Source organism: Myripristis murdjan, chromosome 8 (assembly GCF_902150065.1).
Source record: "Myripristis murdjan chromosome 8, fMyrMur1.1, whole genome shotgun sequence".
Classification (NCBI taxonomy): domain Eukaryota; kingdom Metazoa; phylum Chordata; class Actinopteri; order Holocentriformes; family Holocentridae; genus Myripristis; species Myripristis murdjan.
In genome coordinates this window covers 9,211,987-9,229,460 of record NC_043987.1, presented here as the reverse complement: position 1 = coordinate 9,229,460, position 17,474 = coordinate 9,211,987, and the positions used below count along the sequence as shown (strand labels likewise).

Below are 17,474 nucleotides of genomic sequence, written 5' to 3'. Positions count from 1 at the left end.
AGAGCGCACACACACACACACACACACACACACAGAAAGGCATTTCCCCAACCCCCATGCCAGTTCTACCAGTGTATGTGTGTGTGTGTGTGTGTGTGTGTGTGTGTGTGTGTGTGTGGCAGTCCTACCTGCCGCCACAGGCGCTGCCCCCAGCAGGGTCTGCTTGTATTTGACCAGACTCTCGTCATCCTTGTCCAGTTCTTGGATCTCCTGCAAAGACTTCTGGGCCGGCGGAGTGTAGTTGAGTTCCGTCTCTTCCTCTTCGTCCTCAATAGGAATCTCCTCTTTGTCAGCCATCAGTCCTTCCATGCAAGGAGAAAATATTAAACGTTAAAGGGGCACTTTTAAATTCATTTTCATGGCATGTTTTGTTACAACAGATGATCTATAATGGGATGAGACAGGACATATGAGGAAGTTTAGATTAAGAAAGCTGCATTTTGTTGAAATATCTTTATATTATGGCTGGCCACTATGGACAAAATCAAATATCACAATATCTTTGGCCAAATATCTCAATATCAGTAGTGACAATATTGTAGGATGATTGTTGGTGCTTTTCTAAGACAAGAGGTTTTTGATAAATATTGTAGATATAAAGATCCGAGGAGTCAAGTAACAGAATAGCTAGAACAGTTTATTAGTTCAAAAAAATGCATCCTTTTATTGTAATGCATAATTTACTAAGAATCAAAGTTAAAATAAATCTTAACATATTGGACATTTGTCTGACAGTCACCCAGGAGACTGGAAACAGGGACTAGGCAAGGAATATTTCCAGCATGGCTCATCTTTAACAAGTACCTCGTGTTACTGTATATTTGAGTGACACATCCTAACAGCCTGAGGAGGTTTTCTCTGTTAGCCAGCACAGGCGAGTTTAGTAACTGAGTGGGATAAGGTGTAAACTATGTAGTGGTCTGAGACTAGCTCAAGACCTGTGAATCACAATCAGAAACATTTCCGTTTCTCACTTCAACAAAAACACATGGCACCAGAACAGCAGAGCCCCTACAACCAGAAGCAGCATGATTTAAGATTAAACAATTATGAGATTACAAACGGATTCATATCGTTCACCTCAAGAAGGCGAATCAGGACAGATTGGAGTAATTAGAAGAAGCTAGGAAATGAAAGAGCCACAGTGTGATTCCTGACAGTGGATGGCAGTGTTTTGATTCAAATTGATGCAACCATGGCAAAAGCTCCAAACGGCCCACCAGGTATTTAATCCCAGTCTGCATAAACTGGTTGACAAAACTGGTGCCAGAGGTGAAACAGCTGTTTCCTAAAGCATCCAAATATATTAAATTCCTTTGCTCAAGGCCCTGCAAAACTGCTCCAGCTGATGTGGTAAAAGAAGATGTTGACACGATACTGCCACAGTGCCAACTTTACACACACAGGTTGGGAAAACTGCCTGCGAAAGCAAGTACAGCCTCGCTATGTCCAACTGTTGTGCAGCAAACTGTACATAATCATGTCTGTAATCTGACATTTCAGCTATTATTTTACAAACTCCCCTTTGAAAAACGATCAGATGAATAGATGACATTTTATATTTGCCCAAAATAGCTGGGTAGGTGGTAGCGTAATTGTGATGTAAATTCAAAATAGGGAAGTTAACTCAACATCACATAAAGTACTATTTATTATTAGGGTTAGGGTTAGGGTTATTACATTACAACTAAAATAATAATAATTATAATAAAAATAATAATGATAATGGTTCAAAATGTATCAATGTTTCTACCTTCGCCTGACATCAGCAAGGCAATAGTTTTGATTCATCCCAGGCCAGTACATATCAATAGTGAACTTCTGGGAGGTCTGTATTTGCCTTTACCAGTCTCTCAATCTGCACAGTCTGCAATGTAAACTCTTATTTATTGCACTATGCCCCTCTCTTCCCTACACGTTCTTTTATTTTTAATTAGGATTCCCATTAACTGACGCCTCAGTGAACACTACTCTTTTTCTCAACCATTACAAAAAGATATTTCCACACCGTTCACATAACATGACACACCATCCAACATGGTAACTGCTAACGTAATAGATGATAATACACCATAGACATCTCAAGAAATTCGTCCAACACAGTGGTGTTATAAAAGGTGTTTGTCAGTGATAGATATTTATCGCAAAGAATATAAGATCAATTAAAACACATCAAGACAAGGAAATTATGTAGGGAGATGCAAAGGTTGTTAAATCAATGTTTCCCATCAGCTGGCAATCCATGGAGATATTTAATTTCAGGAATTAAATTTCTCTCTCCATGTCTGCATTGCTCCATCTCGCTCATCCACTCATCCATCCAGCCTCCACTCCGCCCTTTCTGTTTCTGTCCACATTTGATCCTTTTGCTCATCTCCCTCCTTCAGTTTTTTTTCCCCTGCTAACACCTTATTATCATCATTTCGCTGCTCTGTCCTCCCTCCAGGCTCACCCCTCTTTATCATCAGCTTTGTCCAAATCTTCATCATTTTGCTTTACATCTCTTACTATCCACTCCCACTGCTATTAATCCTTATCCCCCATACTGCTGCTTTCCTCTACTCCAGCTCTCCTCCAGCCTCCAGTCTCAGCTGATTCTCCCCTCTCAGGTTGGACTTTTAGTTATACAAACATTTCTTGGAGGAAGAGCAGCCCTGGAAGCAGACATAATCTCACTGGATCCAGTCGAAGAACCACAGTTTTGCTGGCCAGCGCCCAGTTTCGTGCTCTTCATACAGCCTGCCACGTGCACAATTTGTGCAAATGCAGACGTACCGCCCACGCAACTTATGCTTATCACTTTCCATGTAACTTGTGTTTTTCATGATGATTGTTTGACTGAAATCTCCGGTGCTTTACTGGTGCTGCTGCAAACCTCAGCTCCCCCCATGACATAACATTTACTCAGAGTCAGCCAATGGCGCTTGTGCGTTTTCATTCAGCCAATCCTGGGTAAAGGCGCAATTATATACCTATGATGCTGCCAATGTTATTTAAAACATCAGGTGGTTTGTGACATGTAACTCCCAAATATGGCCAACCAGCCATAAGTTTAAGCCTTACTTTGTGTTCAGACCAAATGCAAAGTGAGTTTTCACATCGCAAACTCATGCAAATACGGCCATTAATTTTGTGCTCAAGTTAAAAAAATTCACATGAATACACTAATGATGCAAATTTCACGTTTTTCATGTCATTCATGATGCAGAAATGCGCATCATTCATGTCTCCCAGCATGAATTCACATCTAATCACATCTTTGCTTTGACTTTGGATGTAATTGCGCCACTTGAAAACCTCGCTTCACGTTTGGTCTGAGCACACAGTTAGTGGCAAAAGCAACTCCTAAGAGAGGAGGTAACTAATATTATTTTGACATGGCTATGTTGAATACTTGAATCTGATTGTTGTGCTAACTTAGCATGTTGGCGACCTTGAAATATAGCCTAAACACATCTATACCACTAACCTGCAAAAATAAAATTCACTGTACTTTCTTTTCTTTTACTGTTGACGTTGGCATGGAGACAGCACTACATGCCACATAATGAGCAGGATAATCCCCTCTGAGGCAGGCTTCAACTGAAACTATTATTTTTCAACAGCAGACTGCCTTGTCGTTGATTATACCTTACAAAGCCTATCACTCTCTCTACTAACTGATATAACTGTAAATCTAAACAAGCTATTAAGGTTAGCTAATTAGCCTGACTAGCCATAGCTACTATCTTCCAACTGTCTCGGTAGATAGAACCTGTCTCCTTCCAACATTATAAATAGCATAATTATGAATGTATGAAAACAAGAAGTCATTACAATTTGTATCTTTCATTTACATTTTACACTGTTATTTTGACATTATTTTTTGCTAATTAGCTAACTAGCATTAAAAAAAAAAAAGGTGGTTGTTTGGCTCCGCCCACTGAGGTTGAGCTCAGCTGGTGAGATTTTTTCATCTCTGCCTGGAGAAATGTTTCCCTCTTCCTCACTTCTCTTCACCTCCTTCCCTCGTCATCCTCGTTTCCTTCTTTTCTTTTCCTCATGTCGTCCGCTTCTCCCTCTCCCTCATTCTCTCTATCATATATCTCGCCAAATGCACCCACTTGCCACTCTCTTCTCGCTGCATTCCTCTTTTCCCTTCATCTCCTCTTTCCATCTTTTCTCTCTTTCAGTGTGTCCCTGTTGATTTGTCCATCTTTCAGCCGTCTCTCCAATTCAATTAAACCCCGTCTCGTCGAAACTTCGCTTCTCAAGAAACCTCATTAAAGAAGCTGATTAACATTAACTATTGCTTAATTTCTATATCATGGAAGCCCACACACACACGGCTACATGAGTGTGTATGTATAAACACACTCCCACTTTTGAAAACAGTTTTATGGTTTAGGGAGAAGACACACACGTACACAGACACATACACATACACATCATTTACTCCAATAAAGTGTTGCATGGTTGACAAGACACACACACAGTGCATACCTCTCGTGTCTAATTATCCAGGGAATAGGACACACACATGCACACACACACACACCTACACACACTCACACTGTGTTATGGATGTTTATTTACTGTGCCGTAACAGCAGTGTATAATAACCCCTGGTTGTGTTGAACTGTTCATAATGAGACGGCTCGGTGTACATCAGCCCAGAGCTGTGTGTAGTGGTAATTGGATGACACAGGGAGTACACACACACACACACATACACACACACACTAGTCCAAACACATGCTCATGTGCATATAAATACACGGTTTCACAGTGTTACAGATTCTGTAAACATCAACACAAATCAAATGCATTAATAAGGGACATGATATCCCAAAACAAGGGTGTCAACGCAAACACACACACACACACACACACACACACACACATACACACACACACACACACACACACACACACATAAGCACAGAACACATGCATAGTTATGCACACACTGGCAGATGTATGCAGCAGACAGTGTGAAAAACAGTCCAAACAAACAAAAACTGACACCTTTTAGATTTGGATTTAGATTTACACACACACACACACACACACATACACACACACACACACACACACACACACACACACAGTTGTGAGGACATACAGCAGGGGGTCTGGGTAACGCCCTGTGGTGAAGTGATAGCCAGCAGAGATGATGCACCATTGTCACGGCTGTCTAGCTATACATTTGCGTGTTTGTGTGTGTGTGTGTGTGTGTGTGTGTCTGTGTGTGTGTCTGTGTGTGTTATTTACAGCGACACCCCACCCAAACACGGCTGCCTTCCTTCTGTCACCATGGCAACCCTTTCAACTCTCCTGGCAATGACATCACCTTGGCTGTGGATCCCTTTTATACATCTAAATATACACAGGGGACCATTTTGTTCATCTGCAGCCGGAGGGATGTCTGGCATGTAAATTTGATTGAACTCCACATTCTGCACATTTTTTTCCTGCATAAATCTGTTTCTGACAAGGTGGCTGACCTGTCAGTGGCTCTTGCATTTTTCCTTAAACCATTCTCTTCTTCACCTAACAAACACAGGAGGTCTTATAATTCAGCCTCTTTTTAGTTTCCTCTCTCTCTTTTTACTCTTTCTCTTTGATGTCTTCTTTGATTTTTGATCTTTTTTTTAATGTGTTTGGTGTGATGAAAATTAAATATAATATCTGAAAGGAAGAAATGCTTTGAGCACCGTAGAAGCTCTCTGAAATACTTGCTCAACTACCATTGGGTTAGTTCTGTTGTTACAGATATCATGAAATATGCCAATAGAGAGCATAATCGATAACAGACCGGTAAACAGAGAGGTAAAAACTATGCCCTATAATAAGCAGAACACACAGAATACCTCACTAGAGTAGTAGATTTTCTACCACAACACATTAAAGTCAGTCAATTTACTCATTAAGTGTCGAGAAAATGGACAAATTTAATATAATGGCTTTTAAAATATATCACACATAATAAAGCTTAAACGGTAAATATCATTAACTCAATATAAGTGGCATAGCAAGGTGTTCTGTTGGCACTATTTTCGGTGAATGTGTTCTTCCGCTGTCGAGTGATTTCTACACTGTCTCCCATCATCCACCACTTCAAATATGAAAAAGGTAAAGTAGTCCTGCTAGCTCAGGATTATTGGGTTAATTATTATTATTATTATTATTATTATTATTATTATTATTTATTACTATTAATCAACTGCCTACACAGAACCACCAGTTTTAGCTGCCTGTTATTAAAAATGACTCATCATTTGGCGACATGACACTAACTCCCTGCTGTCACTCAGGATGCTAAAATGTTTTCATGGTGGACAAATGATCTACCAGGGACATGTGTGATTTTGGTTTTGTTTTTCTAACAACTAACAAGGTAAGATGACCCAACCTGATATGATGCCAAAGTATGTAATACACCCACATGGCCACCAGAGGAAACTGTCAGTTTTTTGGTCAGTTGAGCTGGATCTTCACTTAAATTAAATTTTAATAAATCTATAAGTAAGGAACCTTTAATAACCTTAAGAAAATATATATTCTGGTACTCATCGTGGAAGTTTTTTGTTTGTTTGCATGATTTCTATAAAAAGGGACACTTGTTGTAAGATATCAGACAGTACTGCTGCTCTCTGTGCTGCTGCCAGCTCAGTTGTAGAAGAAACTACGTGAATATAGTTTACAGTATTACAGTTGTAAAGCAACACAAAGACTTTGATTACTCTGGTTATATCTGAGCGTTAAAGATCAAATAATTGAGGTGGCACGTTCGAAGAGGCAAGATACTAGCACATGTAAAGCACTTTATAAAGTCCTAGGCTATACTTTATGGAAATATTTCTGTTTTATAACATTACTGTAAGTGAGAGATCTACTACTGCTGCTCTCTCTCTCTCTCCCTCTCTCTCTCCCTCTCAAATACACACACACATTAAACACTATATCGGATATGGATGGGATATGAGGTTCATAAATGATTTACCCAAGTGTATTTACATATCAAACCCTGCAGCCCACCCTCATGCTAAAAGTGGGAGCATGTGCACACAAACACATGCGCGCTCACACACACACACACACACACACACAGCCAGCAGCCTAACCATGTTTTTGCTATCTTAGTAAGTGGGACTGAAACCTGTTTCCTCTCTGACATGTGCAAGCCCGGGGCCAACGCTCTGCTCTTTGATCTGCAGACTGCTGACCTGTCACAGTAACTGCATCAATTAGCATTCAGATTTAAAGGCATACTGAGATGTGGAGTACAATGCTAAGCTCAGTGTTTCAATCCGTGGCTCTTTTAACGGAGCAATGTATGCTGTACGCCCACACATACAGCAGCACAAGCGATACGAGGTGATGTCGCATTGCACACCTGTCTTGATATGATTGGCGCTCTTTCATTTTCCCTCATTTCAATAAAATGAGTATTTCTGACTTACCCAAATGAGTTAGTAAAACTAGGCTATAGGGTTGCCAATCATCCTGTGAAAGACAGAATTGGGGAGGAAGTCCTGCACCCTGCCTGTCTGTGACAGTCTGTTCCAGAGCAAATGACAACCTGGCTTTTCAACCAATAGGGACGGTTTAGAGGCGGATGCTCCAGTGAAATGTTGTTGGAATAGAGACAACGTGAGTGTTACCCTGGATAACTGTTCATTGTCTAGACCAGTGATTGTCAAACTGTGGGCCGTGACCCATGAATCATGGGAAAGCTGCATCGGTGCATTCTTGTATCAATGACAGAGGCAATTTTAGTATCATGCAATGTAGGCACAATGTCTACATCCATCAGGTCCAGTACAGCACCGCTGACCCTGAAGCTCTGCCTCAGAACAGGACAAGCCTTTTTAGTTACCTGGCAAATTTGCTCAGAATGAACGTAAGACAATGTTTTACAACATACAGGTATAAGTACATTGAAAGCTTAGCTACTTTTTGCTAACTTTTCACCTCATAAAATATTTGAGTCTTGAGACAAATAGTACCTCTCTACATGTGGGACCCAGCATAAAAAGGTTTAGGTCATGTGTTTAACTATCTTATGAAAACTCCAACAGTCATCCCTACAATATCGTCACAATATTGATATGGAGGTATTTGGTAGTAGCTGATTTTGTCCTAGGTTAGGGTTATAGTAGGGTTTTGATCATGGTTACATAAGTAGAGTGGACTTTAACAACTAGACTTTAACTTCTAGTTGTATCTTCTTCCTGTGATCCTCTCATGGTGGAGAAATGTATTTCTCCAACTTTGCTTATATGGAAGCTGTAATTTGCATTTCAAAGCACGTGTGCTCATCTCACCAAATTTCATGACACCATTTTGTTTTTGCCACTGTTTCTCTTCATGTGTTACTGTTCTAGCAATTTGACTGGAGAAGATTGTTAACCGTCTGTGAATGGGTTATGGATTTTTCACTGCTGGTTTAAATATGAAAAACATATCTAGTTATACTGAATATGCAGGGCTAAAAACCTGCACACCGGTGTGCATCTTAGAAACAATGAGACGTTATCAAAAGCAAGGCCTCAGGGGTTTAACAGAGAGCAGCACATATGAGTGCGAGTTTCTATGTAGCTTCCTATGAGACATGCTTTTGATGAATGACTACAAGCATAAATGAACCTGAGTGTGTTCATCTCTGTGTGTGTGTGTTTGTGTATGCACGAGGTCCAACTCTTTCCAAGACTCTTTCAGCCACCATCTGCGTTGTGTTATTAACTGCTGGATTTTCTCTGCTGGTAAAACTGCCTCATCACTACAGCGGCTTTTGAAATCATCTTCTGCATCATTAGACACCTTCCTGATGTAAAATATGCACTACAAGTGTAAATTTAACTTTCTGCCGCTCCATTATAGCAGCTTAAAACCTTTTTTTCCCCCTTTCTCCTTTTGGTGGTGAAATGATGTGCATTTAAAGCTTCACCAAAGAAAACTGATGGTGCATTTTAAAGAGAGAAGAGAGAAGTACGCTGCTGGGAAACACATGAAATGAAACATCCATGCAGTGACTGGAAGGTTATTAATAGAATTTTTTTTTTTTTTTTTTTTTTGTAAAAATGGTGACAAAGTCGGTTGTTACCTCCAAGTAACAATGCCTTTATTAATGTGCCATGGTGCATTCATTATTTCAGTTTGATTTTTATTTATGAGTGAACTGTGCCTGAGCTTTGTGTGGGTTTGAGTGCCAAAACGTAATCACTGAAGAAGCAGGGGTTCATTTATCTCCGGTTTAATTGGCTTATTCATTTTGAAACGGTGTGCAGTTTTGTATTTTGTGCTGATGAGTGCCTTCATTTGTCATGGTGTCCAACTTGGTGCTGTATGGTATTTCATCAGTCATGATTTATGGCCAGTTTTGATTGTAAACCCTGTCAAATTGCATTACTTGCACTGACTTGAACTAAATGTACCTTTGTCACATGAAATAGCAGGTAAACTCAGGTGTTACTAATGACATTAAAGAAGCTTCTGTTCCACTCAGGTGCAGCAGAGTCTTTCCAGTGAGCCAGCATGAAGAAAAACAGAGGTCAGATGCACTAATAATGTATTATAAATAGATAAATATTAATAAATGACATCAAAAGAAATTTCAGGAAGGTCTTGAAAAGGATCTAAAGTGCAGCTCCTCAATATTTTTTTAGTAACAGTCTCATTTCTTAAGAATGACTTTAATTTTCCCACTAACAAACTTTTAAAATATGGCCTGAATTAATAATTGTTAATAAAGTTTATTAGCCTTACTACTGGCAAAGACTTCATTTAAATTTTCATATGTTACAATGAGCATGTTTGTTACTACCAAGGAAAACTTGATTTGATTTATGAGGCTACAAATCCATCATGTCTCATCACTAAATCCATGCAATGGTTTATTTAAGTAAGTAAAGAACTTAACATTGGTTAGTGTTATTTGGCTGCAGCCTAATTTAAGCTTATTTTCAGTATGAGACATGGGGTTTCTTTGACCTACATCAATAAATAAATAAATAAATAAATAAAATAAAATAAATTTACAATAAATATGAATCTTAACGTTAGGTGTAACAAAACCTATGAAGACATTGAATGATATCCTAATTGTCCAGCGTAGGGATTTAAAGACAGATGCAGGGTTGTCTTAAAGTAAAAAAAAAAAAAAAAGCAATTTTAGAACTTGACTTTAAGTGTATTGTGAAAAACAAAAGAAGAAAGTTATGAAAATCCTTTTTTCAGAATGTCTGTTTTTTTTTCCCTCAAGACTAAAAAATGCTCTTGAGATGCTTGTTTTTCTTAAGACAGTTTTGTGAACTTGGCACATGAACTCTGGCTCTGTTGGACCTGAACGGAGCAGAACCTTCATTGTTGTCATTGGTAACACGTGGGTTTACCTGCTCTGCATGTCAGACTTGTTGCTGGGAGAATGGTCTTTTTATATATTTTTTCCAGTGAAGCTGGAGGGGTTACACACAGCGTAGCTCCTCATAGACGCCTGAAGTCACTTTCACAGCTGTTCCAGTGTCATGGCGAACAAGCAGCCAGTGTGAATCTGTGTGAAAGTGTGTGCAGTTTGAATCACACACACTCAGTGTTCATCTGCTGGCGTTTACAGCTAAACCAACACACTTAGAGAAAACCAACACAGCAATCTGTCTGGGTGATGAAGGAGCAAGGGGGGGAGGGGCGGCTGCTCGTGTTAGACTTTATGCATACCACACACACATACACTCACACACACATACAGTATGCACACATAAACACAAGTACATTCATGTGCATGCACGTGTACCCAAGCATGTGCACATACAAATACATGCACATGCAGTCATAGCTCTATAAGGATGATTATATTGATGAACAGACTGTAATGCACACAGTCACATTTGTAATGTTGCACACACACACACACACACACACACACACACACACACACACACATTTGCTTGTTTCCCATGCACCACTGTGCCTGTTTGTACTTCCTGTTAAAATTCATGTCTAAAGTTTATTTCCACTCATATCGCTGCTGAGAAATATTATATCTGCTCTTTCTTGGTAATGAGGTCGAATGCAGAGCTTGTTTATGCAATCAGATTAAAAACTGTCCTAAATACATCTTTAATTTTTACTTCTGTTTCTATGTGCTGAAGGAACTATCCCAGTGATTTGCAATTTTTGGCTCGTTTACTATAATTTCCCCACATTTTACATCGCAACAAACCATTTTGCAAATCATACGGTACTAAAGATTTCACAACATGTAATCAAATCAAAATTTTCAAATTTTAATTTTCGGTTGAAACTTCCACCTTATAATGTTCTGCTTCTGCAGCTAACAAAGTCATCGCCATTCATAAACCACAGAACTGATAATTCTCTGTGTAAAGCAAACATTTCTCCGGGGACTATTCTTGCAGAGGTATCATATCATGCCATGCAATTTCACCTCATCAAAACACAACAGTGCTGCTGGTTTTAGGAAAACGAATGTGGACAACTTCATTATGGTGATGAAATACTGGTGTGAAGAAAGTTTGAAGTCTCTGAAAGTTCATTTTCATATCATAGTGGAATAAATGGAAACCAGTGGCATGATAAAAGGCAGGAAAAATGATATCAGAGTTCGATGACTGTTTGCTTTGGGAAAAGATTCTCAGCAGTTATCAGGCTAAACATGCAAAATCACTGGTGTGGTCCTTTAATTAAAATCCCGAAGTCACATGTAAATGTCAAGGCAGATATTAGATGTAAAGGGAGGCCAGAAGTCACAAGGGAACAGCATTTCAGCGGTGAGTTGCTTCTCTATTTCAGTGTATTTCCAGTGTTTCAGGTCATTGGGGCCAGGCATAATGTGGAAGAGGAGGGACTCTTCAAAAGTGGCGACCAAATCCGTTGTGAAAATAGTAAGGCAACAGCGTTTTTTGGGCGGGAACACCAAAAAATGTACCATTTCCAGTCGTGTCAATGTTGTGCAGCTGCAGGTTTTATATGATGGCAGGTACACAGGCAGGGACGGATAAAAAAAAATCTGTGATGTATTATTGATTGGAATTTTGTGCACAGTGACTGGTGCAGGTAATATTTTGGGGTGATTTTTTTGTTAAAAGGTTGTATGTGTGTGGCTATATGGTCACTGTTCATTTCATTGTGAGTAATCAAAGTTCATTTCATCTCATATGTCTCCTTCTCCCTCTACCTCCCTCTTTTCCTTTCTTTAACCCAGATAACTGTTTACTGTGTCAGGAAAATGCTTTATTCTGACTGTGTGTGTTCGTGTGTGTATGTGTGTGTGTGTGTGTGTGTGAGCACTGGTGTGTGTGTTAGTGTTCATTTCCTGTTTTTTATAGTCCATCGAGACCCGCCGTCACTTCTCTGCTCTAACACTATAACGAGACCTCTGGGACACCAAAACACACACACAAAGACACACACATACACTTTTACAAATACACACACACACCCAGTATCAGATAAAAGGGAAGCTTTCAGGGCATTGCAAAGCCATAACAGCTTTTACAATAAAGAAAAAGGCAGTAAAAGAAATATGATCAACATAACAGCATTAGGCAGCAGACCACCCAAGCCCCGTTTACTTGCATCCACACGGCTGCTGTCACTGTTTGGCCTTTTCTACCCACAACGCCACCAAAATCGATCTGTCACCCGCAAGGTTTCTAAGCAACGCTGGAGACGTCCCATCACTGGAGACACACGGAGCATTTTATCATGCGAACCAGCAAGTCGTTCAAATCTCATCTCCCACATTTCCTTGCCTGCGAAAGGTCGAGATGACAAACAAATGACATCCGCTGCTACGACTGTGGCTGTCCATTTTCATGAAAAACAAAAACACTGAATGCGCTCAGTGTTTTCCCCCAGAATTTCACTGTCGCCAGGGCGGAAGAGCCACCAAAAATTTAAACCTCAAACTAATAACATGATATGATAAGCTTAAAGTGCAGGTAACCCGAAAACATTTAACCCATGAAACATCTTGACCCTAAGAATCACACAGATTTTTAACCAGGGCTGAGATGGGCAGAGCTGACTGAGGTGTGCCTGCAGCAAGACTGTTGCTACAAATCTCACCAGCCTCTCTAGCCTATAAATGAATGCAAGTATAAGGTGTGTAGATGACTGGTCTAATGGTAAAAATGGTTCCTACTTGTAGTCAGAGTCCTGACAATAATGTCGCTGCAGGTAAACCAGCCCTGTTTGATGACTATTTCAAGCTGAACAGTATGGAAGGTTGATGGGGCAAAGCATTTCTTGTAAAATACACATTAACAGTGATTTATTACCTCTTAACAGGGTATTCAAGTACAAGTCAAGGTAGCAGTTTTGCCCATGTCATCACAACTTCAAGGACTTCAGCTGATGATGTTCCTTACATTTGTATTTCTTTACATAGCTCGCTGGATTGCCGTTCCTTGTAGCTGTTTGCATACCATGTGATCAACTTTATACAAAGACATGCAAATATGAGGAATACTGTTCAGTGAAGTGCTTGAAGATGCAATGACACTATTGCCAAAAGTTGACTGAGCCTTCAGACAATAACAAAAAAAAAAAAAAAAAACAGGAAATAAGCACATAATTTGATGGGTGAATCTACATGGATCTCATCATCGGACTGACTCACTGATTATTTTTTTTTTTTTGCACATTTTTGTCACTTGATCCTCATTGGAATCATTCCTTGCAATTTTGCACGATGTGCCTTTAAAGGAATACTTAACCCATAATGCATTATCTTTGTAGTCACTGTGCACTGTCTTTGGTCCCTGATGAGGACAGTTTTTCTCTTATATTCCAAAACACCAGCCATCTCTTTTATGATTTTGAAACAGCAAAATGCTATAATACTTCCCAAACACGAATTTTGGCTCAAATGCAGCAAAGACCAATTTTGAGCCAAAGTACATGTGTTTGGGAAGTACTGAGCATACGACTTGATACTAGACACTTGGATTACACAGCATGGCGAGTGTGAGCTTTTCAAACAGAGCTTTTGAGAGCGTTTTGATGTTCATAAAATCCTAACATTATGGACCCATTTGTTTCTATTGAATCAGAGATGGCTGCAGTTTTGGAGTGTAAGATTACCATGAGGGCTTGCGAGGAAATCTTTCCTCATCGGAGGCTGAAGGCAGCACACAGAGTACTTATGCAAAAAATAATGCACTATGGGTCAAGTATCCCTTTAAGAAGTAATAAATGACCCTGTTGACAAGTACTTTGCAAAGACGGGATATCAGCCAACCACAGAAAAGGGCCTCACGTGGGCTGTATTTCAACTTCTCGTCAATTCTACATGATGTCATCCACTCTGATTGGTCGATCATGTTAGGATGTCTGAGCATGAGGAAATCAACAACACACAAGGCGCTGTCGCATTCTTTATAGTAACGTTACATATTATAAGTATAAAATGGGCTCTAGTCACCATATTGTCTTCATCATATTCAATTTTTTCTTTTTCTTTTTTTTTTTTTGTCATTGTATGTTGGTCTCCAGTGTTTTTAGCTGCCCAGCCAAAAACCCTTTGGACTTAATAACACGATGTAAACACACACACACACACACACAAAATAAATGTTCATCCATCTGCACAATCCCTCAATTAATGTTCTATCTTGTGAATGTTTCTCTCTCTCTCACACACACACACACACACACACACACACACACACACACACACACACACAGACACAGGGAACTAAGTGGGTTAGAGAGACAGCTGACAGACAGCAGACCTGCTGATGGAGTGATAACTGGACCAGAGAGGAGGGAAAAGGGAAAGGGGATTGAGATCAAATACACACACACACACACACACACAAATACATAAAGGCATACACAAAGACACACATATATACATAAATATCAGCTTTGTGGATATAATGTCATGAAAGCAAGTAGTCTAATTGACCGACTTGATTGGTCTTTGGTGCGTCCACTCACCCATACAAGCATTCATTATGGCTGGGGCAAAAAAGAGGAAGAGGGAGGGAGGGATGATGGGAGAATCTGATACAGGACGGCCTCTTAAACACTCATCTGACAAGCTGACTGGTGTCTGGTGTGTGTGTGTGTGTGTAGCAGGTAAAGGAGGAAGGAAAAGGGAAGGTGTACATCTTCATGTGACAAGCTGCCAGCAGGAAAGCGATTCAAGGAGGCAGGGCAGGAAAGACAAAGCGCTCAGGATGGAGGTGAGGGAGGAGGGATGTTGCCTTCACTTCACACTGGAAAAATTAACTGAGTGATCATCCAACACAGAATTACAAGTTGTCAGTTCACATTTCATTTCAAAGCTCTGGCTCCTCTGATTGCGGTTCAAGTGAAATCAGATCACACAAAAATGACGTATAAGAATTTTTGGTTGTTTACAGTAAGATTTGAATTAATATCAGAGCGCTTATTGAGCAAATACTGCTGCATTCACTCTTCCCCCCTGAAGAGGAAAAATGCAGATTTTATTCTTCTTGGCTTCTGTAATGGAGTGAGGGAGGAAAGAGGCAGGGAGAGTAAGAAAGAAGGAGACAAGGGAGGATGGAAGATGGGAGGAAGAATACCATGATTTCTGACAACGGAGAAAGGAGAAAACAAAGGGAAAAGGCGTGTGGAAAGAGGAGAGAAGGAGGTAGGAATAGAAAGGGAGGAGGGAGGAAGAAAGGTAAGAGAAACCAAGTAGGAGGGAGAAAGAGAAAAGGACGAGTGAGAATGAGGAAGTGGGGGGATAAAGAGAAAAGGAGAAAGAGAGAGAGAGAGAGAGAGAGAGAGAGAGAGAGACAGAGACAGAGAGAGAGAGAGAGAGAGAGGGATTTCAATTAGTCCAAGTCCTGCTGGTCACTGTCTGTGCTGGTGCACGTTTTGATTGACAGCTCATGAAGAGCGTTGTGCCACATGGCTCTATCTTCCTCACCCACTCTCTCTCTCTCTCTCTCTGTCTCTTTAGTACACACACACACACACACACACACACTTTGTAATATGTCCTCAGCTGCTCTCTCTTCTCTCCAGGTATCAGAAGATGTCGATCTGCGCCGCCGACACTTCCTTCATTCCTTTCTTTCTTTGTGTCACACCTTCCTCTTCTTCCCTCAACCCCCTTCCCTCCTTCTTTCCTGTCTGTCTACCTTCTCTCATCAGCTTCTGCCTTTCCCTGCTCCTCCTTCCACTCGCCCTCCTCTCCCTCAGTTTTCTTGCTTCTAACCTCCCATCACCGTCTGTTAACTCTTTCTCTTCTTGTCTCTTCCTCATCTTTCTCTTCAGTCCTTCACCTCTCCCTCATCCTCCCCAGCCTCACATAGTATCTATCTTTTCCTTTTACTTTTTATCATCTCACTCCCTCCTTTCACCTCTAATCTTCTCTTGTTCGTTCTCCTTCTAAATTCAACCCCAATCTTGCATTTTATAGTGTGCCATTCAATGGCAGTGGAAATGACAAAAAAAATTCCATAAAATTTCCTTTTCACACTAAGCTCTCAGAGATTTTATTTTAGTACAAAAAAATGATGCAATGAACAGCAGCAGAAATGCATTTGTTGAATAAAAACCGCTGTGGGTTTGGCCGGATCGGCCCGATAATTGGTTCGGATGGAGAAAAGGCTTCAAAGCATCAAACAGCGATGCCTTGGAAAAGCTGAACGAGCGAAACGTCAGCAAAAGAATGGAAGTTATTTGAGATTTGCCAGTGATGGCGTGCAGCAGCCTTCCAGCCTGTTCTAAATGTTGATTTTTTTTTTTTCTCCAATCACCCAGGACTGAAATTGCATCATATGAAATACATGGTATTTTTATTTTTTTTGTAGCCTATATTACTCAAAGGTGCACTGGGCAAAACTGCTGACATTGAGGACTGTGTAGACTCAGCTGACAAAAACTATGCATGGAGTAGGCACTGATTTGATGGTTGATTGAGACTGCAAAGAACGACCCCATAGGTCATTTGTACAGCAGCTTATTACGGCCTGTAGTTTAAAGTTAAGCAGTCTCTCATGGTCCTGAAGTCTGTAAAGGAGGCTGGTGAGCTGGTCAATGGTTAAAACCCAGCCGACCCGAGTTTAAATCCCATGTCAGGTGAGAGCAGTGTTTGTTTTTAGCTGGCTAAGCAAGCATTAGTTAACATTTCGTAACCCTTACCCAACCTTTTCCTAACCATAACCAATTAAGACGAACCTTTCCCTAACCTTAACAACAACCTTTCCCTGACCTTAACCAAGCATTTTTAGTGGCTTCAAACGGAGCGTTCTGTCCGTATCCACGTTCAGTTTATACGTATTTATGCACGTTTTCAGGAAGCTTACGGATACGGACGAAACGGAACAGTATCACCAGAAATCATCAGGGCAGTTTAGCCAATAGCTCAAGCGAGACCAGTCTATGAGCGAGGCATAAAGAAGAAATTTTTAATAAATGGTAATAATAGAGAAGGGAATTCTCTGTCCTCCTGTAGTGATGTGTTTAATGACCTCACAGATCACCACCAT

At 40.3% G+C, this 17,474-nt stretch overlaps 1 protein-coding gene across 2 annotated transcripts in view; it reads right to left on the bottom strand.

Moving 5' to 3' along the window:
• Positions 1 to 17,474, bottom strand: part of arhgdig (Rho GDP dissociation inhibitor (GDI) gamma) — a 45,271-nt gene that overhangs the window by 17,793 nt on the left and 10,004 nt on the right. For both annotated transcript variants that reach the window (XM_030058954.1, XM_030058953.1), the window contains exon 2: positions 129 to 302. In XM_030058954.1, the coding sequence (XP_029914814.1) occupies positions 129 to 297 (169 nt within the window). In that variant the 5' untranslated portion in view covers positions 298 to 302. The remainder of the gene's footprint in view (positions 1 to 128; positions 303 to 17,474) is intronic.